Source organism: Myotis myotis, unplaced genomic scaffold (genome assembly GCF_014108235.1).
Source record: "Myotis myotis isolate mMyoMyo1 unplaced genomic scaffold, mMyoMyo1.p scaffold_m19_p_3, whole genome shotgun sequence".
Taxonomy (NCBI): Eukaryota; Metazoa; Chordata; class Mammalia; order Chiroptera; family Vespertilionidae; genus Myotis; species Myotis myotis.
In genome coordinates, this window is record NW_023416335.1 from 30,448,674 (window position 1) to 30,476,102 (window position 27,429).

The 27,429-nt window shown below is 40.5% G+C and overlaps 1 protein-coding gene and 1 pseudogene across 1 annotated transcript; both read right to left on the reverse strand.

Moving 5' to 3' along the window:
• Positions 1-794: 794 nt before the first annotated feature.
• Positions 795-27,429, reverse strand: ABHD13 (abhydrolase domain containing 13). The gene is made up of 2 exons (XM_036298302.1): positions 27,165-27,429; positions 795-4,078 (listed from the first exon to the last, which is right to left on the reverse strand). Exon 2 carries the CDS (start codon positions 4,056-4,058, stop codon positions 3,045-3,047), a length of 1,014 nt encoding a protein of 337 aa, XP_036154195.1. The 5' UTR covers positions 4,059-4,078; positions 27,165-27,429; the 3' UTR covers positions 795-3,044.
• LOC118650195 lies at positions 13,514-17,730 on the reverse strand (annotated as a pseudogene).

Sequence of the window (27,429 nt, forward strand, 5' to 3'; positions counted from 1 at the left end):
AACATAATTAATTCAGTGACACATTACCAAAGCTGGAACTTTGGTAATTATCATGTGTCTAGACTAGAGCCTATCATGAAAAAGTAAATTTAAGCTGTCCTATTCAGCTACAAAATTCAGAATTGTAGCTCAGCCATGGTGGCTCAGTGGTTGAGCATCAATCCCGGTCAAGGCACATGCCCGGGGTTGCGGGCTCACTCCCATGTGGGGTGTGCAGGAGGCAGCCGATCAATGATTCCCGCTCATCATTGCTGTTTCTCTCTCTCTCCCTCTACCTTCCTCTCTGAAAATCAATAAAAATATATTTTTTAAAAATTCGAAATTGTAATGAAAATATCTACTTTATAATCAAAGTGCTTGCAAAAATATAGGGTAGTGGCAGTATTAGGCGCTCCAGTCACTTGGTTAGAAATGTCTGGTATTGAACTGTTTTGCATTGTTATGTCTCCTTTTCACCCATCTCACCAGTTATTTCCTAGATCTACATTTAACACACAACCTTTCACTGTGTTGCTCTTTCTATTAGTATTCTTTTATCTTCTACAAATTATTTTTCCATATTTTGCAATATCCCTTTTGCCATTTCTCCCCAATAATCCCTTTTAAAACAATGGATTTTGATCTAAATAAATTATATCTTGCCATGTTTAAATATTTCCAAATTTACCACAGCTTAATAATTTAAAATTCATTCAGAAACTCCCAGAGCTGCTCTTGGATAAGTGAGCCAGAAATACACAAGACGGACACACTCTATTCCCACTAAACCTATGAATCCAAAATGAAGTGACTCATTCAGAATTCACATTTTATTAACACCAAATGCTTTGGCCAAAAATTAGACACGTTTTGAAGAACTGATTTTGTTTTCTATTTCTCCCTATCTAAAGAAATATTCTCAAATACAGAAATTAGGTACTACAACCCCAGAAACAGCCTCTTCCCTTTGCTGCAGGAAGAAAGGCTCCTTAACCCAAAGAGAATGAAGGTAGGGATGGGATACATGTACTTTACAACTTTTGAAGTCCTGACTTGAAAAAAAAAAAAAGACTGTTTATAAACATGGAGTATTTTAAAAAGCATAAAACAAAACACTGATGAAGAAAAAGCTTTTAGGCTTCATCAGCATATTTACAACTAAATTTGATAAATTCCTTCATAGTGTAGTAGATTAAATGATTACATGAAAACGTACGAAGGTACTTTATAAACTTCAAAGAATGATACGAGTCTAAGGTTTTCCATGTAAGCTCATGTCTAAGTACACTAGATCTTGTTGTATTAAATTTTTTCCCTTTAGTACATTACTATTTAAGACAGTCATTCTATATAGCAATGATTGACAAGATGAAAAGTATCCTTTAATTGTCGTGAAATTATACATACAAAATACACTTTCCATGATATGCATTACCAAATTTGTTTTTAAAAGCATGACTTTTTTTACAATAATTTATAGAAAAACATCATATTTGCTGTAATTTATTGTTTTCTAAATATTGACATAAAGTGAATGAGACGAATGTTATTTGGCAAAAGTATTTCTAGCCCTATCTCCATAGAAAGAGTTTTTAAATTAAGGTCAAAACTATTGACCCATTATTTCTGTTCTAGCTGCTTGCACAAAGCCAATAAATATAGCCTAAATATTCAAAATATTACATTTAAAGCTGACATAATGCACAGAGCTCAAATACATCTAATTTTTGAGGATTGCTTGACACAACTTAGTACACTTATGTCTCAAAGCTTATATATATGTATATATATATATTTAAGGTAAATCCTGCAATTTTAAGGAGTTTTTTTAAAAAATTTTTTCATACATTTCTATATGACTAAATACTACTTCCCACTGATAGCCATTTAATAGTTAAATGGGGTAATATGTTCTGTGATAAAAAGCTGTAGCATTCCTTCATCCCCACATTCCTACATGTAGAAAATAATACTTCCTAAAATTGTCTTTTGTTGCAGTTCTATTTTATAACTAAAATATTAAACCAAAGAACATAGCTTTTTTGTTTTTGTTGTGTTTATTTTCAGAAAGTCCAATAAATGACACCTTGGCTTTAGTGGGTTAGATATACCTAGATACTGGGACTTAAAAATCAAATGAGGGAACTTCTGTAAAACAGTATGTACAATTATGTAATAAGAGTTCCTACTTTAATTCTTAAATAAGTTATCTTCATTATGACTGCCATTGGTGGTTTACCTGTAGACTTATGAAATTGATAAAAAGTAAAATTCTCTTTGCCACCAAAACTACAAATGTAAAAAAGTTCAAAGATGCACATTGAAGCTGCAGTGAAATTCTAAATTTCTATTTTTGCATGCCATGATCCAGACTGTACCTAACAAAACACAGTACATTTTTGTTGGAAAGTGGGGGTCCCATTTATTTGTAAGAAAAAGCTGAATCTCAGCATACGCCAGAGCAAAATTCAATAGCAACCTGCACACAGGCCTCAATTTCACTTCTTGCCAAAACCAAAATAGTTTACATAAAAATAGATATAACCCAGGTTACCATATACATTGGTATATGACCAGTGCTATTTACATTAAAAACATTGCATTGCATAATTCAAGAAATAAAATATCATCATGCATTTTAAGGTGAAAAATGCAGTTATAGAATTAAGCTTGTATATACCATGATTGTCCCAATATTTACTAAAGGAATAATATCCGAAGGTTTCTCGTCTGTATCTCCCCTTCCACACCCAGACATTAACCTTAAGTATCAGATAGAGTGTACCACTTTAGCAACAAGAAACTTTTGAATATATTCTACTGGCATATTAAACTAAAGATACAGACACATAAACACATTGAAAGGTTTGATGAAAATGTATGAAATAATCCCAACAATTATAGTTTTTCAAATGTAAAAAACTATTTGGATCATCTTTAAAGAGCACTAAAGTCCTTTCAACATTTAATGTCACTCTTCAGACAAGTACAGATAGAACACACTTCTAGAAAGGAACATTCTTTATCATTCTGCACAAACTAAAATACAGTGCAATAAAAAAACATTATATAATTGTCACATTAGATGAAGTTTTTGCCATTTCTTCAGGAGAATGACTCTTTATTACTTCTTTGATGAACTGTTCAAGGCTAGTGAAGTAACCCTGGCATTGCCATGTGTCATTATGAGTTCCATCAGGAAAAATGGCTAATCTCTTAGTCCGAGATGGGGAGAGTTCATAAAGCTGCTTCATCATTACTGGTGGAATTAATTGGTCAGAGAGTCCAGAGATGAAAAGAGAAGGCATTCTGCACTGAGAAATTTTTCTGTAGGACAAAAATTTATTTTTGTAGCACCATAAAGGAAGGTAACGCATTGGAAAGAATGAAAATAAAGTCCTGGCCATATGTGGTATGCTTAAAAATGTGTTCTCCACCATAATGGCTGAAATCCTATGTGAATTTTCAGAAGCCAAATGAATAGCCACTGCTCCTCCCAAGGAACGACCAAAAAGAAAAATTTTTGTTTTGTCAAGGTCAGGTCTAGTCATCACATAGTCTAGCACAGCTTCAGAATCTAAGTAGAGTCCTTCTTCACTTGCTTCTCCATCACTTTTTCCATATCCTCGATAATCAACAAGCAAAAGATTAACTTTGAGGTTAACCAACATAAGCAATGCATTTGGTAACCTGTGACCTATGTTGCCTGCATTCCCATGAAAATAAATTATGGTTGGAGAATAGGGTGAATTGTCTCCAGTATATCTTACCAAAATAAGATTCAGACGCACTCCATCTTTGGTTCTGATAAAAATGTTTTCATGTGGAATACCAGTGGGCATGGGAACATAAAGGCGTGAGGAAGATGGCTGTTCTGGAAAATAGAGCAATACATCCTGGAATTTATATAGAATACCTGCTATTGATATGAATATTAACAAAAGTAAGATAATGCCTCCATACAGATGAAAAGTCACTATTAAAGGTAAGAGAGAAATACGGCAGAGCGCCCAAGACCAGGAGGCCAAGGTTATTAGCCATCTTTCAACAAAGTTCCACAGCATCCAGGACTTTTCCATTGTAGCTCTCTGCAAGTATCCTAAAGAGAAAAACAGAGAGACATTATCAGTAATCCAACACATCTCTTATTTTAAAGTTAGATCCATGATACATATAAATCTTGATACTAGATGAATCCTTGGAAGCCTCCATCAGTTCATCCACAAAAATGGTTGCTCTAATTTCCCCTGTCCCTTCTGTTAACAGTCTCCTTTCTCCCTCCAGTGCTATCACAGTCATCAAACTATATTCATTTTGTGAAATGTGCTTACTAGTATTTACTGGCAGGTACTTTCACTCATGTATTCTCCTTGATTTGATAGAAAATAAGTTGATGCCATGTTCCCAATTTTTTATATGAAGGAACAGGGAGGCACAGGAATAAGTATATGTGGATTGGCTGTATTTTCGTTTTTTTTTTCCAGATAAACAGCCAGAAGTGGAATTGCTGGATCGTATTATCTTTTTATTTTTAATTTTCTGAGGAACCTCCATACTGTTTTCATGGTGGCTGTACCAATTTACATCCCACCAACAGTGAACAATGGTTGCCTTTCTCCACATCCTTACTAATATTTGTTATTTCTTGTCTTTTTTATACTAGCATTTTAACAGGTATGAGGTGATACCTCACTGTTTTGATTTGCATTTTCCTGATGAGTAATGTTTTCATGTACCTATTGGCCATCTGTATATCTTCTTTGGAAAAATGTTTATTCAGACATTCTGCCCTTTTATTTTTTAGCTACTGATTTATATGAGTTCTTTATATATTTTGGATTTTAAACCCTTATCAGATATATGATTTGCAAATATTCTCTCCCCTTCAAAGGTTGTCTTTTCATTTTGTTAATGGTTTCCTTTGTTGTTCAGAAGCTTTTAAATTTGATATAGTCCCATTTGTTTATTTTTGCTTTTGTTGCCTTTGCTTTTAGTGTCAGAGCCAAAAAATCATTACCAAAACTTATATTAAGGAGCTTACCAGTTTTCTTTCTAGGAGTTTGGTGATTTCAGGTCTTACATTGAAGTCTTTACTCCAATTTGAGTTAATTTTTGTGCATGGTAAGATAGTGATCCAGTTTTCCCAGCACCATTTATTGATATCATCCTTTCCCATTATATCCCTGGATTCTTTGTTGTAAATTAATTGACCATATATGTGTGGGTTTATTTCTGGGCTCTATTCTGCTCCACTGATTTATGTGCCAATGCAATACTGTTTTGATTACTACAGTTTTGTAATACAGTTTGAAATCAGGGAGAGTGATGCCTCCCACTTTGTTTTCCTTTCTAAAGATTGCTTTGGCTACTTGGGGTCTTTTGTGGTTCCATAGAAACTTTAGGATATTTTATTCTATTTCTGTGAAAAATGCCATTGGAATTTTGATACAGATTGTATTAAATCTGTAGTTTGCTTTGGGTAGTATAAACATGTTAAGAATATTAATTCTTCCAATCTATGAGCATGGAATAGCTTTTCACTTAATTGTATCTTCTTCAATTTCTTTCATTAATGTCTTACAGTTTTCAGTGTACTGGTATTTCACCTCCTTGGTTAAACTGATTCCTAGATATCTTACTCTTTTTGATGGAATTAAAAATAGGATTGTTTTCTTTATTTCTTTATTTCTCTTTCTGATAGTTTATTTAGTGCATAGAAACAGAACAGATTTTGGAATTCTACAGCATTACTGAGATAGTTAGAGGGCAAACCTGATTAAAGAGGTAGTTAACAGACTCTAACCTATCAAGACCAATCTGACATAATATTGTCAATATTCTTTTTACATTGTAGGAAAAAATATAATTAAACAAATCAGAACAAGAAAAATAAAATATTTTCCTCTCTACCTGGAGGTTTTCACAGCTAAACTTAAAAATAATTTATTTAAATTAACCATTAGTTTCTAATATTGTATTTTCAGGAAAAATAAGTAATACTTTGTCTTTCCCATATGATTAAAAAGAAATTTCAGATTACTAATATAACAAAATATGTAAAATCTTTTATATAGTCCTTATTGCAATTTCATACCAGTGAGTCAATACCGATTGCTATTTTGTATTGATAAAGCAATAAATACTAGGGGGATAAGTTAAAAGAAACAGAAATTCTCTTTGTGAGCCAGAGAAAAATTAAAAAATGACTTATTAGAGACAAATTTTTTAAAAATATTGCTGAAAAATACAACTGATAAAAATACAGAAAAAAGCTATCAAAAGTCAACTTTTTAATCAAATAAAATATGTATGTATGCTGTCTTAAAATGGCAAGAGGTAAGACACATTACACTTTTTCTTATATATTTACCAAGTTTTAAAAGACATTAAATTCTTTTACTACAAAACTATCAGAAAGAAGCCACTCTTACATTTGATACATAATTGTTAAAGACTAATTTTTAAAACTATACTGTAGCCATAAGCTAATAAATGTGGCATTTTAATTCATCATGTTAGGTTTAAACACTACAGAAATATAAAATAAAGTTAGAATGGCTATAAAGATGAGTTAGATGACTTAATAGATTCAATTTTTCACTATTATTTCACCATATTTACTATTTTGTTAAACAGATTTTAAATTTGAATTCTTGTTCAAATGACTGCACATAAACCCACAGTATTTTTCTGAAGTTCCTCTGAAATCAATACTGCCACCCAGTTGCAAAAAGTTTTATTACAATGAGCACTATACTTTTGCTCAAGGTATGTCAGGTAAACAAAAACCCAAACCTAAAAACTATAGAAGCAATATCTGACCACTAGGTGTCAGAACTAGTTAAAAATCAGACTAAAAGAGTAAGCCAATTACAGTAAATACTAAATCATTGTTCCTGGTCAACAAAAAAAGGCCTTTCACAATCTATGACTGTTATTTTACCAATAGCTTAAAGTAGACAGGGCTACTCTCTATATCCATTCGTTGTTGTGGATAATTCTCAGTAACATATCTAGTCACTTAACATTTAATCTAATGTTTACTTAGTTTAATTTTACTTTTTTAATTATAAGCAATATCTGAGTGATTTTTCATATGTACACAGAAGTTGTATTGGGCAAGTATGAAAACACACTGGCATTAACTGTATACATCAAAATAAAAGAATTTTATGTAATAATTAGGATTAACAAGGTTTGGGATATAAAATATAAATATACTAGAGCACTGTAATATTTCAAAAATAAATTATTTAATATATTTCTTTAGTGAAAAATTTTACTTTTTTTTCATAATCAGGCCAATCATTTGTGAGAAGTATCAGAAAGATGGTTAACTCAAACATAGTAGGGGAAAAAGGCACAAAAATTCCATCAGTCTTAAAGGCTATGCCAGGGGTGGGCAACCTTTTTGTGAATGCGTGCCAAAACCAGCAAAATCTCTGACTCAAAAATTCTTTTGCGTGCCAACGCTAATTTTTTGAGAACATGTTATGCCTACTTGATATCTCTTAAGGTGTATGTATATATGTGAAGAACCTTGAAGAAATAAAATTCATTCGAGCAACAAAAACACAGTATATGATGATGAAAAATGCATTTATTTTTTAATGTATGCATGTACACTGATAGTCCAAATGAAAACTTTATGACTCCGTTTGATATTATCAGTGGGACTTTTGCTGCTGCACTACTGATGACCTTCAGAGATATGCACAAGCTACTACTTTCATCCGTTAGGCTACTATTATGAGACTTAACAAAATTCATCACTGAGAACAAAGATTCACAAGCATATGTGGATGAAAACATGGAGAGTAACGCTGTTGCAAAGGTTTTTAAACAGAAAAAATTTTCTGGAATGGCATTCCAAGTCCTCAATAGTTCGTTTTCAACACTTCTCTCCGGTACTCCTGTCTCTAATCGCTTTTTTTCAATGTTTTCCAAGTCAACTCTAAGGTCAATAAATTTCTGCTTCCAAATTGAGCTACTCTGAAATTCAATCAACTGCATTTCAATGTCAGCCATGTCTATCCATGAAAACATTTGTAAGTTTAGTTCCTCCAGTTTCATATTGTCTGGAAACCTCATGAATTTTGCTGTCTCTTCCAGTTCTCTGAATTTCGCAAATCTTGAGAAGAACTGCTCAATAGTTGACTCAATGATGTTTAAAAACAGCTTTTGAAGGCTTTGACAGTCTGTTCTGACATCTTTTGGGAGGTCTTTGATGTGCCTCTTGAGGTTTGGGAAATATCTAAATCTCTCACCATCCACATCACTCTTAAAGACTTAAAGCTTTTCAAAAGCCTTTATGTAACCAAACATAACATCAAGTGTCTTGCCAGTTCCTTGTAATTTAACATTTAAGTCATTCAAATGTTCACAAAAATTGTAAATGGAAGATTATAAGAGAGGGTTTTGTGTGCCAGCAAAAGTTACTGGCGTGCCATGTTTGGCACGCGTGCCAGGGGTTGCCCACCCCTGGTCTATGCTATCATATACCTATCTGCAGAATAATCTTGGGTTTATCACTTATTTCCAGTCTGAATTCTTTTTTCAATAGAATGAGAACTTAAAAATGCCTACATTATCAAATGAAATTTTAAAAAGCATTTATAAATGCTATAGATCTATTAACTTTATTTGCTTTTATGACCTAGTATTTCTGGCATTCTTAACTGTGTTCTGCTCAAGTTAACATAAAATCAGAATTTACCACACAACTATAAGAAAAAAAAAATCAGAAAATTTGAAAAGGACACGATAAAGCATTTCTATAACCCAGATAATCCCAGGAGTGAATTGACTCAATTTTCAAATCAAACAAAGTGTATAGCATGACTTAAAAAACCTATTGCAACACCAGATAAAATACAAAACTTCTAATATCTAGACAAGGCATATTTTTAAATTCAAACCACACACACACACACACACACACACACACAATCTATATAGTTAAAATTTTCAATTATTCAAACTGAAAAATAATTGTTTTAAGTAGCTTCTTTAGTTTCTAATTTCAACATACAATATTGAATTTAAATAGACCAGGAACTATGTTTCTCTTTTTCACTACTGTATTCCCTACTAGGTAGTATAACATTTTACATATACTCAAGAGTAAAAATTTTTTAAAAAACAATCCAGTAATATATCTGAATTATTAAACTTCTGCTCAATCCAGATTTCTTTCCACTTCTAAGAAAACATAACTGTATTCTGAGCACCGGGCACATGTTTAAGAGTGGATATCAGAAAAACTGCATATTTGAGTCCATTATTGGTTAGGGAAAATATTCAACTTGCAGTTTTCCACAAAGCATTCCTGAAACATCACTTTAACTAAATGACTTTGTGATAAACAAACATAATCTTACAATGGATTGTTAAACGGTGAGAGTCAGAATAAAAGCCAATTCATTTTGAGGAACATCTAGTGGAAGTCAATTTTAAGGGCAGGTTAGTAAAAACTGCTCTGGATTGTCTACTTGTCTTTTCTAATATGTTTATGGAACACGAATGGTGTAGAAAGAGACCTCCACTCACTGACTGCCTTATTTTTACATAATCCAATTGCCAATAATTTCTGCTCCCTGGTCTTTATCATAAGGGAACTAGAACAAGCAAACTTAATACAGGAAGAATTTTTTATTTACTAAATTTGCTGAAACTATCCCAGATGTTATGATAGTTGATGTAAATGAATAGTGTCTCTGATACAGTCCACTATAGGTTCTACAGCAAGCTTTATGCAAGTTTTCCATTTATTTTGCTAATAAATTGAGTAAAGGGTTAACAAAAACCTTTTCTCTCCATAAAAGAAATTACCTCTGGCTAACCTTCTAGCATGGTTTCCCTGGAAACCTCATAAAGGCAGGATATCAGTTATGTTTCTAAGCAACATTTTGTGTGCTAAACTTGACCACTATTGGTGAGCTAAATCTGGATTGAGCAGACAGGGAGCAGGGCTACACATGCCAAGTGAGAAGTAAAAAGAGTGGGCTTTTCTGAATGGTACATAATCTGCAACTGGCCTGTCCCTCGGCTGAATCCCGGACACTATGCCCATGTGCTGTTACAAAAGATATTGTCTTGTGGAGCACAAAACAAGTCAGGAGGCACCCACCCACGTGTCATCTTTCCACTAGCCTATACTGTCACTCAGGAACAATACACCTGATGCTGATTTCCTGGGTTTTCTATCTCATTTCTTTCAACAACGCAGAGAGGCTTGTGCCAGGGATGGTCCATTGGGTTTTGTGAGTGTGAATGCCCAGCTGAACACAAGACCACTGCTGCTGGTCATGAAGAAAACGCAAGGTGATTAGTTACCCTCTAAAGCAGTGGTTCTCAACCTTCCTAATGCCGCGACCCTTCAATACAATTCCTCATGTTGTGGTGACCCCCAACCATAAAATTATTTTCGTTGCTACTTCATAACTGTAATTTTGCTATTGTTATGAATTGTAATGTAAATATCTGATATGCAGGATGTATTTTGTTACAAATTGAACATAATTAAAGCATAGTGATTAATCACAAAAACAATATGTAATTATATATGTGTTTTCCGATGGTCTTAGGTGAGCCCTGTGAAAGGGTCGTTCCACCCCCAAAGGGGTCGCGACCCACAGGTTGAGAACCGCTGCTCTAAAGTATGTCCTTTGGGGCAAAATATTTGTAATATGTGTTGCCAGGAGAGATGGATTATTTGCCAGGTTCTTTTCCATGCTGAAATGCATTTGCTGATATCATCTTAGCATCATAAACAATCAAGAGGAATGTTGAGTTTCATATATTCAAAGTTCAATCAAGCTTAATACTACTTAGAAGGGTACCTTACGGGGGAAAAAGGATTAGATCTGTGGAGAAGAGAATCGTAGTCAACCAATAAACTCTCATCTCTCATGCTTCAACATTACTAGAAGCCTGGTGGGGTCTGGCCGCCAACCCCGATCGGGGGCAGGCCAGGCAGGGGGAGGGGGAGGGGTTGGTGGGCTGGCCCTGCCCCCTGATTGAACTCCGGTTGAACTCCTGGTCAAGGGGACAATTTGCATATTAGCCTTTTATTATATAGGACTAGAGGCCCAGTGCATGAAATTCCTGCACTCGTGGCAGGGGGTGGGGGGGAGGTCCCTCAGCCCAGACTGTACCCTCTTACAGTCTGGGAGCTATCAGTCGGACATCCTTAATGCTGCCGTGGAGGCGGGAGAGGCTCCCACCACCGCTGCTGCGCTAGCCAGCCATGAGCACGGCTTCTGGCTGAGTGGTGCTCCCCCTGTGAAAGCACACTGACCACCAGGAGACAGCTCCTGCATTCAGTATCTGCCCCCTAGTGGTCAGTGCATGTCATAGCAACCGGTCGTTCTTCTGTTTGGTTGATTTGCATATTAGCCTTTTATTATATAGACTAGAGGCCCGGTGCACAAAAATTTGTGCACTCGGGAGGGAGGGGGGTCCCTCAGCCCGGCCTGTGCCCTCTCGCAGTCTGGGACCCCTTGGGAGATAACGACCTGCTGGCTTAGGCCTGCTCCCGGGTGGCAGAGGGCAGGCCCAATACCTAGGTGCAGCCCCTGGTCGGGCTCAGAGCAGGGCCGATTGGGGAGTTGGGGCGCCGCCCCGTCATGCACAGAGCAGGGCAGATTGGGAGGTTGTGATGCCACCCTCAGTCACGCTCAGGGTAGGGCCAATTGGGGGGTTGGGGCACTGTCCCGTCACACTCAAGGCAGGGTCGATGGGGAGGTTGCGGTGCCACCCCGTCACGCACAGAGCAGGGCCAATCAGGGGGTTGGGGCGCTGCCCCCGTCACACACAGAACAGGGCCCATCAGGGGGTTGGGGCACCGCCCTCTATCACCCACAGAGCAGGGCCGATCAGGGGGTTGGGGCGCGGCCACTCTCACACTCAGGGCAGGGCCGATGGGGAGGTTATGGCTCTACCCCATCACACACAGAGCAGGGCTCGTGGGGGGGTGTGGGGGGAGCTCCCCCCTATCAGGCACAGAACAGGGTTGCTCAGGGGGTTGGGGCCCCGCCCCCTGTCACACACAGAGCCGCAGGGCGATCAGGGGGTTTGGTCGCTGCCCCGTCACGCTGATCCCAGTGCCGGGAGGCATATTACCCTTTTACTATATAGGGTAGAGGCCTGGTGCATGAGTGGGGCCGGCTGGTTTGCCCTGAAGGGTGTCCTGGATCAGGGTGGGGGTCCCCACTGGAGTCCTGGCCAGTCTGGGTGAGGGGCTGAGGGCTGTTTTCAGGCTTGGAGTGACTGAAGTTCCCAACCACTCCTTTTTTTCTTTTTTCTTTTATTCTGGGCCAGCTTTACCTTGAGGCTTGGATCCAGCTCTTAGGCCTCCGCGGCTGAAAGTAGGTTTCTGGCCTTTGCTTACAATGTTGCGAATCTGCTGGCTGAAGTCTGGCGGTATTTGTTACAATGTTTCTTAAACTGCCCGCTCAGAGGCCTGCAGCCGCAGGCGGGGAACGTTGGTTTCCTCCAACGATCCTCCGTCACTGAGGCAAGCAAGCCTCATGTTATTTCAAGCTGCCTGGCTGCCGGCCGCCATCTTGGCTGACAGTTAATTTGCATATCTCGCTGATTAGCCAATGAAAAGGGTAGCAGTCGTACACCAATTACCATGTTTCTCTTTTATTAGTGTAGATTATGTGTTTAACCTTATGTCTACATCTCAAATAAATGCCTTATTACCATTTCTCACTTCTGCCTTTTGCCATGTTACCACACCAGCTGTCACATGTCAAATGTCTCTAATACCTGTCTGTAACTTTAACCATCCCTGGTAACTCAACTACTTATTATCATGAGAATCTGATGTAGTAGCTCTTACAATGATCCTATATAATAAAGAGGTAATATGCAAATTGGCCGTCACGCCTTCACAAGATGGCTGCCTATGACCAGGCCGGCAGGGGGGTTAATGAGGGATGACCAAACGACTAAACAGCAGGTTGCGTGGGACAACCAGGCCAGCAGGGGGCCTGTGAGGGGCAATCAGGCCGGCAGAGGGCAGTTGGGGGCAACCAGGCCAGCAGGGGGGGGGGGGGGCAGATAGGGGCAACCAGGCGGGCAGGGGAGGCAGTTAGGGGCGACCAGGCCAGTGTGGGGGGGGGGGGTGCAGTTGGGAGTGACCAGACCGTCAAGGTGGGCAGTTGGGGGCAATTAGGCTGGTGGGCGGGGGGGGGGGGGAGTGAGGGGTGACTAGGCCAGCGGAGGAGGGCAGTTGGGGGCAACCAGGCTGGCAGAGGGGGGTGGGCAGTTAGGGGCGACCAGACAGGCAGGCAGGTGAGCAATTAGGAGCCAGCAGTCCAGGATTTTGAGAGGGACGTCCAACTGCCAGTTTAGGCCCGATCCTGGCACGAATTTCGTGCACCGGGCCTCTAGTCACTCATAAAAAGCAAACCTCACTTGCTAATAATTCTAATGTATTTTTCTCAAATCACACTGGAACACCATACCTCTAAGTGGCACCAAACATTAATTCTTTCTCAGCTTCCAGTATATTCAAATTCCTGTGTTTTCCCCTCTGACCTACTTCAATTTAAGCATTTTCCAAGGTCCTATCTACTTACCTTCTTTCTCCTCAGTGATTTCATTCTTTATCATGGCTCCAACTATCATACTTGTGTATGAAGTATTTCCATTGTCTATGTCTACTCCATCTACATCAATTTATCTGTTCCTTGAGTACCTGATGCTTCATCAACATCTCAAAATTATCCAAAACTACACACTTCTTCCTCACCTAACATTTTGCATACTATATGTTTTTTAGAAAAAAAGCATGTGTAAACAAATACATATATTTTTTGAAGATTTATTGTAATTTATTGAGAGCCTCTCTCCACCCTGGCAGTCACTTTATCCACTTATAGATCTTGAGTACTAGCCTCAGAAAGATAGCTGGGGGTAGAGGCAAAGAGTACTGCTTGATGAGACCCAGAAGGTGGCTGCAATTGTCTTCCTCATACTACATGAACACAGCCTATAGATTCAGCTCGTCATAGAGTGCCTTTACTTGGGCCACCTTCTCAGCCTTTCTACCCATAATTATCCTGCAGGATCTGGCACTGTTCCAGAGAGGCCCATTGCAGACACTGAACCACCAGCCAGCTGCATTTGTTGTCCTGGGTGTCAGTGCCAATCTTGCCCATCACATTGGAGTCCCCAAAGAAGTCAAAGTAATCATCCTAAATCTCAGAGTTCTCCTATCTCCAGCAGGATCTTCCTGGCATTGGCATGTTCCTTCTCCCCATCAATGCCCGCCATACACCTGGCAGCAGCTACAGGAAGAGAGAAGTACAAAGCTATCTTATACTTGACAATAGATTTGTACCTCTTTCCAGTGAATCTGCCAAGATCCATGCTGCCCTGGGAGGCTATGATGAGGTCCAGGGTCTGTTCAACCTCAGTCTGATAGGAACTCTGCAGGAAGAGTTCCATCAGGTTCAGGTAATAGGGATGCTCCCAACAATAGAGCTTCAGCAGTCAGGAGATAAATGCTTCCAGAAGTATAGCATCATTGATGGCATCCAAACCTACACCTGGCTTCTGATACCAGCAGATCTGCCCCCATCAGGTGAGGGATGAATCCATGTCATCTGACACCAGGAAGAAAGCTTAGAGCAGTTCCACACACCAGCCCACAGTCATGGCCAGTTGGAGACTATCAGCATCCTGCTTTGTTAGTTCCACCAGGTCCTGAAATGTTATCAGCACAGTCATTCCCCGTTAGTACTTCCCTCCAATGACATTGTACTCCAGGACCTCCTTGAGCAGGGCAATAGCATCTTCTGTATCTGGATGCCCCATGTCATCCTCAGTCAGTACCTTGACAATCTGGGAGAAGTGCTCGATGAAATTCTGCTTTTTTTGGACATAAACATCCAACTTTTGGTCTTAGTAATGATCTTCTTAAGAATTTCATGGTCCTCATTAACTTACTTAGTTCACATTTAATGCTCCATGTGCTTCCTGACTTTAAATATTATCCCACTGTGACTATATAACACCCAATTTAAGACTAAAAATACAAACAATTTAAAGCTGTAAAGCTCTCAGAACCACCATGTTGACTAGTGTTAGCTGAGCAATAAGTCAAGGGAGAGCTAGGCACACTCAACTTATCTTAATCATCTCATATATATACTTGGTTTCATTTCTAAGAAAAAATATTTAAATAACTATTCTATAGACTGATGATCTATATATATAAAAGCCTAAGCTACTGGAACGACTGGAACAATCAGTCGTGACATGCATTGACCACTCAATGCAGGAGCTGCCCCCTGGTGGTCAGTGCACTCCCACAGCCAACTTCCCCCCGGCCAGCAAACCTCCCACGGTCCTTCCCCCTGGCCAGGCCCTGGGCTGGGACGGGGAATCGAGGGGTAGGTGGTGGCGGACGTGGCCCTTTTCCCACGGGGCCAAGGGCCGGTTCCCTCCTTGGGTCCGGCGGACAACCTCCCACGGTCACTACCCTGTCCCTTCCAGTGGCTGGCAGGCTCCAATTGGCCTGCCATGTGGCAGGTAGCGAGGGACAGAGGAGGGAAGAAGGCGGCCAACCTCCCGTGGCCCCTCCCCCTGGCCAGCAAACCTCCGCGGTCCCTCCCCCTGGCCAGCAGGTCCTGTCCTTCCCCCCGGCCGGCAGGCCCCAGTGGTGGCGCGGTGGCGAGGGGAAGAGTGGAGAGGCAGAGAACCATGGGGTGGTCAGGTGCCGATGGTGGCATTGGCGTCTGATGTCTGTTCCTTCTGCACCTGGCCCGGCGACCGTCACTTCCTCTTCCAACCCTGCCCTGATCACCGGCCAGGCCTAAGGACCCCACCCACGCATGAATTTCATGCACCAGGCCTCTAGTTTAAAAATAAAAGAGATCAATACCAAAGTTATGCCCAATACAAGGACAGGTCCCCGAGGAATTCTCAAACCCAGTTCTCACAATACAAAGACAGGTCCCCAAGGAATTCTCAAACCCAGCCTGGACCACTGAAGTGGTCCCAGGGTTGGCTTTCAAGCCTCATGAGATTCCACTTCACTTTTCCATACTATTTAAAAATTAAAGACAATGCTATAAATATGTGTGTTTACCTGCTATGTGAATCATAGTGCCTAGGTACTATAAACTATTTCAAAATTATAAAAAACAGTTCTTGTTCTTAAGTAGCTCATGATCTACTCAGGAAACCAGACATAGACATATAGAACTGTACGTGTCTAACAAGCTTATTTAATTACAGATAACACAAAGAAAATCAAAGAAGGGGCCACAGTTGTCCTTAAATATAGGAAAATAAAAATAAAATCTTAAGCATGTGTCCTTTACAATATAGGTTTAGTAATATTTAAATTCCATCATGCTTGATTACTTATAGGAACCCAGTAAAAATGTATGGAAACTTTTTAAGGATTTCATTTACTTTCTATCAAACAGCTGTCTATGACACTCATTTTTATTCATTTAAACACAATTTTTCACAAGAACTGGACGTATTCAAGCATAATCTAAATAAATACTTGGCATGGACAGTGTAGAGAAAATCAGAGCAGCTGAACTGAATTAATGAACTTTATAAACCTGAGATCTTTCTATGCCAGTGATTCTCAAAGGGTGGTTCCAAGGCCCTGGGGTCACCAAGGCCCTTTCAAGGGATCTTGGAAATCAATATTATAATTACAAAGATGCTTTTCCATTGTCTGACATTTGCATTAAAGGTGCAAAATCAGTGGGAGGTAAAACTGCTGGTGCCTTAGCAAGAATGGTATTGGCACCAAAATGTAGAAGCCACTCCTTGTATTCTTTATCACAATGAATTCCAGGAAATGGGATGGCGAAATCAGTTTTATTTAAGAATGTCATTGAAGAAGTAGTTAAAATTATTAATTATATTTCAACAAAATGAGTATACAACTTTTAAACACTTTGTGTAACAAATGTTTGACATAAAGCACTAGGTGCTGTGTAATGAAATATGAGTTGTGAGTTGAGTTAGCTGCTTTTTTTAGGTGGCAACATTCTGACTTAAAAGACAATTAACAAGTGGTTACTCAAACTCTAGTGTTAGGTAGACATTTTCTGGAAAATGAATGAAGTTGCCAATAGCTTCCTATGACTTAAACACTTTTGTGATTAAAGCATCATATTAACAAACTAGGGGCCCAGTGCACGAATTTGAAAGGAACTGTGGGCTGCGAAGCTGCGGTGGACACAGGGATGGGTCTCGGCCCATCCTCCATGCCCATGCCCGGCCCCTCCCACACAGTGGCCCTTGGTCCTCTCTGCTGGCAGCCCCACTCCCACCGCTGCCACTCCCAAACGCTAACGACACCAGCCCCACTCGCACCCACAGACAGTGCAGAGCAATTGGGGCCAGCACCACCAGCGGGTAAGAGCGGGGCTGGCACCGTCAGCGCATGCGAGCCGTGGCTGCTGCCCCGATCACCCCTCAGGAACAGAGGGAAGTGGAGAAGCCCTCAGGGGAGATCAGGGCTGGCAGCCGCCGCTTGCACCCGCTGACAGCACTGAGCGATCAGGGCCGGCGCAGAACACTGGCAGCTGTGTGTGCAAGCAGGGCCAGTGCCATCAGTGGATGTGAGCAGCAGCTACGGTGCCAGCAGTGGGTGAGAGTGGGGCTATCGTCGGCGGAGGGTGCGAGAGGCAGCTCCGGTGCCAGCAGTGGATGAGAGTGGGGCCAGCGCCAGCAGTGGGTGCGAGCGGGGCTGGCACCGTCAGCGTGTGCAAGTGGTGGCTGCTGCCCCAATCACCCCCCAGGAGCAGGTGGAGGTGGAGAAACCCTGAGGGGTGATCAGGGCTGGCAGCCGCTGCTCGCAATTGCTGATGGCGCCAAGCGATTGGGGCTGACACCGGGTGCGGCCAGTGGGTGCACGCAGTGGCTCCAGCGCTGGCAGCGGATGCGAGTGGGGCTGGTGCGGCAGTAGGTGAGAGTGCCCTGCGGGGCCATGGCACGCGAGAGCAAAGAATTTTCAATAACCACCAGAGGCTCGCCCCCATGATAACAACTAGCGCCCCGCCTTGGTCTGGCACCCCGCTCACCAGCTCCACTATCCCACTGCGGCCAATGCCCGCCATGTTCCGCGCTATTCCGCCTGTTGCCAACACCTGCCATGTTTCGCGTGTGCCTCCTGACGATTAGTGCATATCATAGCGACTGGTTGTCCAGTTGTTTGGTTGTTTCACCGTTCAGTCTATTTGCATATAAATGTTTTATATATATAGATGAGATTTTGAAAACCTATTAAACATGTCAACATTTGCAAGATCTGCTCAATATGGCAAATTATTATTTTCCAAAGGACTGATGAATGGTGTCACAAAATCAGGCATGGATTAAAAAAACAAACAAAAAATCCCATTTACTGCTGCACCAAAAAAATTAAGATACCTAGGAATAAATTTAACTAAGGAGGTAAAAGACCTGTACTCAGAAAACTACAGGACACTGAAAAAAGAGATAGAGGAAGACATAAACAGGTAGAAGAACATACTGTTGCTCATGGATTGATAGAATCAACATCATTAAAATGTCCAAATCACCCAAAGCAATCTATAGATTCAATGCACTCCCCATTAAAATACCAATAGCATATTTCACAAACCTAGAAAAAACTCTCCAAAAATTCATCTGGAGTAAAAAAAGACTCTGAAAAAAAACCCCAAGATGGCAGCATAGGTAAACACCGGAGTTTGCTGCCTCGAACAACCACTTCAAAAATACAACTAAAAGACGAACGGACATCATCCAGAACCACAGGAAAGCTGGCTGAGTGGAAATTCTACAACTAGAAGGAAAGAGAAAAGCATACCGAGACTCAGAGGAGGCACAGTGCAGAAGTAAAATACTAAGGTACAGAGGCGCACACAGAGTGGGCTGGCGCCTGAGGGCGCAGTTGTCGTTTTCAATTGGGAGGGAGTCTCAGGCTCTGAGCTCCAGTTCCGGGCAAGTCTCTGGGGACCCAGACTCATACAGGAGAAGCGGGACTGTCTAGCATCAGTCGGAACCCAAGGGCAGCTTTCTTTCAGAGGGGCTTGCAGGGACTGCCGAGACACTGAGAAGCTGGGCCGCTGAGAGCAGCCATAACTGCTAGCCCCGCTCCGTTGATCCCATGGGACCCACCCCGCCCAAGTCCTGCAGGGAGGCTTTTGCTGGATAGCCTCAGGCAGAGGCTATATTAGCACCTCCCTAGAGATCCAGGAGCCAGTGTACCAAGATGTCAGAGTGGGACCATCCAGTTTGCAGCTCCATGGAACCATAAAGGACACACTCAGGGGGCAGACTCAGTGAGCACCAAAGCCCCATTGAAGCAAGTCTTGCCCCGGGGGGTGTCTCCAGCACATAAGTTCTCCACTGCAGATACAGCTGATTCTCACAGCCAACTGGCCTGGAGGTCAATTCCTCCCAGTGATACCAACAACAATCAAGGCTTAACTACAACAAGACTGTGCACAAAGACCACAAGGGGGTGCACCAAGAGTGTCCTCCTCAGGTAATTGGGGAGGCTGAGCCACTAGGCCCTAGAGGACATTTAGCACAGAAAACCACTTTATCAACACACGGAAGCATAAAAAATGCGGAAACAAAGAAAAGGACACAAATGACAGAAATGGAGGAAGCAAAATGCTGGATATAGAGTTCAAAACCACACTTTTAAGGTTTTTCAAGAATTTTCTAGAAACTGCCGATAAACTTAATGAGACCTACAAGAAATCTAATGAGACTCTCAAGGTTGTGATAAAGGACCAACTAGAAATTAAGCATACACTGACTGAAATAAAGAATATTATACAGACTCCCAAGAGCAGACTAGATGATCGCAAGAATCAAGTCAAAGATTTGAAATACGAAGAAGCAAAAAACACACAACTAGAAAAGCAAAATGAAAAAAGAATCCGAAAATATTAAGATAGTGTAAGGAGCCTCTGGGACAGCTTCAAGCATACTAACATCCAAATTATAGGGGTGCCAGAAGAAGAGAGAGAACAAGATATTGAAAACCTATTTGAAGAAATAATGACAGAAAACTTCCCCTACCTGGTGAAAGAAATAGACTTACAAGTCCAGGAAGCACAGAGAACCCCAAACAAAAGGAATCCAAAGAGGACCACACCAAGACACATCATAATTAAAATGCCAAGAGCAAAAGACAACGAGAGAATCTTAAAAGTAGCAAGAGAAAGAAACTCAGTTACCTACAAGGGAGTACCCATACGACTGTCAGCTGATTTCTCAACAGAAACTTTGCAGACCAGAAGGGAGTGGCAAGAAATATTCAAAGTGATGAATACCAAGAACCTACAACCAAGATTACTTTATCCAGCAAAGCTATCATTCAGAATTAAAGGTCAGATAAAGAGCTTCACAGATAAGAAAAAGCTAAAGGAGTTCATCACCACCAAACCAGGATTAGATAAAATGCTGAAAGGTATCCTTTAAGAAGAGGAAGAAGAAGAAAAAGGTAAAGATACAAATTATGAACAACAAATACACATCTATCAACAAGTGAATCTGAAAACCAAGTGAATAATCTGATGAACAGTATGAACTGGTGATTATAATAGAATCAGGGACATAGAAAGGGAGTGGACTGACTATTCTTGCAGGGGAAAGGGGTGTGGGGGATGCGGGAAGAGACTGGACAAAAATCGTGCACCTATGGATGAGGACAGTGGGTGGGGAGTGAGGGCGGAGGGTGGGGTGGAAACTGGGTGGAGGGGAGTTATTATACAGACTCCCAAGAGCAGACTAGATGATTGCAAGAATCAAGTCAAAGATTTGAAATATGAAGAAGCAAAAAACACCCAACCAGAAAAGCAAAATGAAAAAAGAATCCAAAAATACAAAGATAGTGTAAGGAGCCTCTGGGACTGCTTCAAGCGTACCAACATCCAAATTATAGGGGTGCCAGAAGTTTCCTCAAAAAGCTAAAAATGGAACTCCCATTTGACCCAGTGATCCCACTTCTAGGAATATATCCCAAGAAGCTAGAAACACCAATCAGAAAGAATATATGCACCCCTATGTTCATAGCAGCACAATTTACAATAGCTAAGATTTGGAAACAGCCTACGTGCCCATCAGCAGATGAAGTGGATTAGAAAACTGGGTACGTCTACACAATGGAATACTACGCTGCTGTAAAAAGGAAGGAACTCCTAGCATTTACAACAGCATGGATGGAACTGGAGAGCATTATGCTAAGCAAAATAACTCAGTCAGAGAAAGATAAATATCAAATGATCTCACTCATTTGTGGAATATAATGAACAATAAACTGATGAACAAAAACAGATCCAGAGACAGAGAAGCATTGATCAGACCGTCAAACCTCAGAGGGAAGGCAGGGGAGGGTGGGGAGAAGGGGGAGAGATCAATCAGAAGACATGTATGCATGCATATAAACCTAACCAATGGACACAGACACTGGGGGGTAATGACATGAGTGGGGGGGGGGGGGTAGAGGGGAGGGAGAGAATGGAGAGATAAGGGCATATATGTAATACCTTAATCAATAAAGAAAAAAACAAAAACCAAAAAACAAACAATAGATTTTATTGTAACAGAGACAAAAAGTTCTTTGATATGCGTTTCAGATTCCACAATGTAAATGACCTGTAAGAAACTACCACCTGTTAAGTATTGTAGTATCGTAATATCAGAGAATATCCACAATAGTGTCCTGGTGCATGGATTCTTGCACATTGAAAGGCAATTAATTGGAAGACATATTTTAATATTGCTATTTGCCATTTCTATATAACAGAAGTGTCAGAGATTAAAGAAAATTAGTAAAATGCATATGAATATGATATATAAATTGATTAACAATAACATGATATAACAACAAAGACATGATATAAAAACAACAAAAACATGATATAAAAACAACACAGCTTCAGAATGTCAACAAAAACAACCAAATTCACGATCGACAATGACAGATCAAAACAGAGGTGTATGATTGGCACTAGGGAGAGCTTTATATGTATCACGCATGCAGGAGTCAATATTTATTTATTTTTAAACTGCCAGTGCACGTCATATGTAACAGCTGGTTGGTCAGAAGGTCAGACAGATGTACAGTCGGTCACTTAGCCTTTTATATATCTAGATTATCTTAAAAGACTATAAAAATACTCCTTTTACAACTATAAATATGTGTGGGCCTGATTTTTTCCATATATTTCATCTAAAACAACCTACTGTGTGAGAATGAAACATGAAAATCTGCCTGTCTTCTATTAAGCAGACATTAAAGATATTTACAAAAATGTAAAACGATGCCACATTCTTTGCTATTTTTTCTAAAGACAATTGTTTTGCCCCCAAAAATGCTACTATGTTAATATGTAATATATTTTTTTACTGTTATTTTGAAACTAGAGGCCCAGTGCACGACATTCATGCACTGGGGGGGGGGGGGGGGAGGTGTCCCTCAGCCCAGCCTGCACCCTCTCACAGTCCGGGAGCCCTCAGAGGATGTCTGACTTCTGGCTGAGTGGCACTCCCCTGTAGGAGCACACTGACCACCAGGGAGCAACTCCTGCATTGAGTGTCTGCCCCCTGGTGGTCAGTGCGTGTCATAGCAACTGGTCATTCTGCTCTTCAGTAGATTTGTATATTAGCCTTTTATAATTTTGAAATGGCAAAGTTTAATTTTATAACCTACCAGTTTTAATTTCTAATACAATAAATATATCTATATTTAGTCCACACATATAAAAACTCTTTGGAATCCTCAATTTTTTTTTTAAATGTAAAGAGGATTAGAAAATGTAAAGGGTTTCTGAGAACAAAGTGGTAACTACTTTTCTATACTGCCTATCTATGTACCCTTATTGCTTTTTTTCCCCTAGAGACTAACTCCTTCAAATTTAGAATGATGTACTATGCTAAAACTTTTGTTCATTTAATATATATACAGGTTACTAAAGCTTGCGAGATACTAGAAGATAAATATCTTTAGTAAAAACACCTAACATTCTTCAGGTTTCCAAAGATCATAAACATAAGACAGATAAGAATTTTAGAGAGTACCTTTCAGCCTGGTTTAGGCCCTGAGTGAGGCTTTTATCCAGTGAGTGCTGCATCCTACATTCTCAGATCACTACATAAGTCCACAGTTAAATGTGGTGCCCCATTTTGATCTAAATTTCTACATTTGTAAAAGGAAAAGGTGTTATCTGAATAACCCCTAAGATCTCACAAATTCTATTTTACAGGCCATAGAAAAATAAAAGGTAAAGTTGGAGAAATATGCATTAGATTATAAATAATAGTATCTTTACAAATGGAAGGTTGGTGCCCCTGGTTACGTGATTTTTAATAGTAATTGAAAAGTTACTGAGAGACATTAAGTATGCACCCAAGATTAAAAACAGGTCTCTAGAAATCTCTGATGTGCAAAGATGTAGTGATTTTATATTTCAATTGAAGTTTGTAAAATACTTTATTCATCATACATTTTTAGTCTTCTTCCCAGACCTCCATCATCAAAATAACATATTTTTATAGTTAAAATTATAGAATATAACTTTGGCTAAACAATCTTTATGTAGAACAGCATATATAGTATGTTTTAGGAGTGTGTTACTAATGAGAGGAGAGAAAGAAAAACCAGGAAATAAGTATACAAGGAACTGTCATGTGTTTCCATGAACTCAGCAGTGTTTGTTCTGTGCTTTATTAATAAAACTTAGGTTATTCTCTCCAATAAAAAGTAAATGATGGCAAAACAGTACACTGAAGATTAATTCCAAGTCTAGAGTAACAACCACCCTAAACTTCCTCCTTGCCAAATGATTTTATTGCTCTCCCTCTGACATTGGTAATCTATTCAGATCACTTTACCCAGCAACATTTTATACATAAAATTAAAAAGAATAACAACTTAAATATATCAAGAACTAAAACTCAAACTGCAATGGTACATTTTAATTATTACAGTCCCAATAATTAGCAAAGTAAATCAGACAAATATGTTATTCTTTCAGTTACAGATAAAATTAATTTTAATGAAGATAAAAACTGTCTCGCCAAATAAAGGTAAATGCTAATTATTCTAATTACTTGTATTTGCAAAAGTTTACATTGTATTGCACAGTGTATATTGATTTACTGATTTTGCCAATAGTAAAGGGTCTTTGAAAACTACAAAAGATTTTACTTATATGGGAATTTTCCAAGAACCATTTGATTAAAGGTTAACCAATTATAAATAAAAATATCCTAAGTCATTAGTGAACTATTACTTTTAAAGCTCCTTAGAGTCCATCTTAAATTAGTAATTTTAGGAATATCTTGTTTAAAAATAAAAATTGCTCATACATTAAAAAATACCTACAAGTGACAGAACAATGCGTAGGTTCAAGTGAAAACTGTACAAAGTGGAAAGCAAATTCATGTGTCACTGCTGACATCGACATTACAGGGGAAGACTGAGTATGCCATGGTGCTCCGTAAGTACTCTGGGAGAACTCACAGCTTCTCATCACATTTCAGGTAATACAGAACTCAGATCCAGCCTTCCTGCCTGAGTACATCTCCTTTTCTGCTAAGCATGGGGCAGTTAAGAAACCATGCCAGCTGCACAGCTGAAATGGAAACACAAATAGCTGCTCTCAGTCGGTGTGCTGGAGACACCACAGAATAAATCATCTATTTCCCTAATGGTTACCCACATGCCATCAATAATGAAAAAGCGTGTATTAATAGTCCTGTGGGACAAATGAACATAACTGCCTATGAAAATGTTGGATAGTAATTGAACAGTTCAGACAGCATTTTAAACTGGGATTTAAATCTGCTTGAGCAGATATTTCCATTATACTGGGCCGCAACATAATCGTATTTTTGTGCGTTTTCCTTCACTTGAAGTATGGAAGACTTAGTAAATACAGTAAACTCTTGACAGAAAAAAAAGATGATAGATTATTGTCACTTAGGAAGCCAATCCAATTTATTCAAAGATTATAAATATCCATAAGGAAGAAAATGGTAAAAAAAAAAAAAAAAAAGAAAGAAAATCTACAAGGCTATCAATGCAAAACAGATGTTTGAATTAAGACAAAGAAATGCAGGAAGTTTCCTACTTACAAAGGGGTAATGTTCATTGTTAATGTTTTACTATAAACTGCATGGATGAAACCTGTAATTTATTTTCTTATGAAATCAATGTTACAGAAGAAGTGTCTCAGGCCAGCTCATAAATGCATGAAACCCAGTTCATGTTCTGGAAATTCTACACCTTCATAATTCCAGTAACACCTATAAGAAGCAGTAACTGAAAATGTACTAATTTAGCAGCAGCCTATCTTATCAGGGAAAAATCTTAATTAGAATAAATTAGAAGAACTAGAACCTTCTTTAGGTGTATTCTAAAATGAGTATAGAAGGGCCTCAGGCATCCCTGAAGTGACTAAATAAGAATTAGAAAAATTTTAGAACCTCTGAGTAATAAATAAGTTCTGAATTAATGAAAAACAGAGATAGAAATACATTTTCCTGAGATAAGTGACAAGAGTGGGGAGATCACAGGAGAGTGTTGGGTTAAAGAGTCCTGTACCCAGCACCAAGCCATACTGTTTACCCAGGACAACGTGGTTAGTAAGTCCTCAGAAGGCGAGGGGCGTGAAATGGGCCGAGGAGGCAGGTGGTGTGCCAAGATCTGTTCGTAGATGTTCACAGGCTGGCTGGCTTTCATCATTTCAAATTAACTATTAATGGGAGGCAGTGTAGTGCAGTGGAGAGTGTCCTGGGGCTTGGTCTGTTAATAGCCAGGTGGCTTTTGCCAACTCTGCCTCTCCAAATATGTTTTCTCCTGCGTTTAAGGGGATGAAACAGGTAAGTGCAAAACGGCTGAGATCAAATGTAAAGCACAGTATTCGTAAATGTAGTTACTTCTGAGAGGCAAAACGTAAGGTACTGTCAGGGCAGAGTCAGTGAAAGGAAGTACCGCTACAAGTTCTCCTAGGCTTGGATTAACTGAGTACGTGCACACAGGAAGTAATTGGAGCAATGCCTTATTTTACTGCCAAACCCCAGCGCAGGTAGAAGCTGCTTCAGAAAGTCTTCCCCGGACCTGTATTCCCTCTTGCCAATCACGCCATATTCTGCACTTGGTACAAAGTAATGGGGCACGTACTATTATAGGATAACTCATTTGCTTTCCATAGACTCTGAGTTCCCTGATGAGCGTGACTTCGTCTCGTTCAACTCTCAATTTTCAGTAGGTAGCAGTGCCTGGCACATAGTCTCTTATAACAATTACTGAATTGTGCAGTCTATGCCTTAAGTAGGATAATTTATGACAGAACTCTGGGACGACTAAATGTTCTAGTTTAGTGGAATAAAATGTAACCTTTTAGTAAAAGATGGGTGATTGACCGAAGCATGTAGACAAATAAGTATTAATCTGTGCCCAAGAATCTAGGAGAGGATCAATGAAAATCAAACATCAACACTTCAAAGCCCAGATCCTCTGGTGCATTTCCATTCAGGTAATAGTAAACATATGCAAAAGCTGTGGAATAAAGGACTTGTGCTTGGTCACGAGACCTTGGGTAATAATACTAGTAATGCGACTTGCAGAGAAGAATTGTTCACAAGGATCGACAGCAAAATTGACTTCAATTGCATTGGGGGGAGGGGGGGGGATCTCCTACTGTTTCTTAAACACCCAAAACTTCCTGCCCTGAAACCCGAAGGTGTAAACCTGTTAGAGACGTGGCTGGGTCCGGGCTACTACAAGCCTCAGACCTCGAAGCTGGGGTTTTTATGTCACTTTTCATCCGTGTGCGGGGGTGGGACGGGATGATTTCTATGTATTGGTTTGCACACGTTACTAGAAAGACACTGACACGTTTAGGCACCGTCCCAGCAGGGCACCGGGGGCCTAGGTACTGTTTCCACAAAGGGCGGTCCATCTGGGTCGCTACCCGCCGCTGCGGACTCGGCTCCTCCCGACGTCGCCGCGGCGGGGAGCGGGCGCCGCAAGGCCTGGGCGCGCAGCCCCGCTCTCCCGAGGAGGCAGCTCAGGGCCAGGGCGCCAAAGAGGCGCCCGCCAGCCGCTCCCCCGCCCCACCCCCCAACCCGCTCCCCGCGACCTCCCTAGGATGAGCGGACCCCGCGGCTCTCGGGATCCGCACCGCACTTACTTAGACCTGCTCGCGGGTTGCGCAGTCGGCCGCGGACACGCAACCAGATGCCGCGTAGCAGCGTCCCCGCGCGCCGCTTCCGTCGCTCCACATCGTCCTCCTCCCGGCGAGGGGCCGCCGCCGTCGCCTCAGTCTAGCCTAGCTCTAGCCGGAGGTCCTGCGGGGCCCTCTCGACTCCTCCACTTCCGGCCCACACGCGGTGTCGCCAGCAAATACTCCCGGCGGCTTCCACATCACCAGCTCTCCGCCTCGCTCCCTCCTTCTC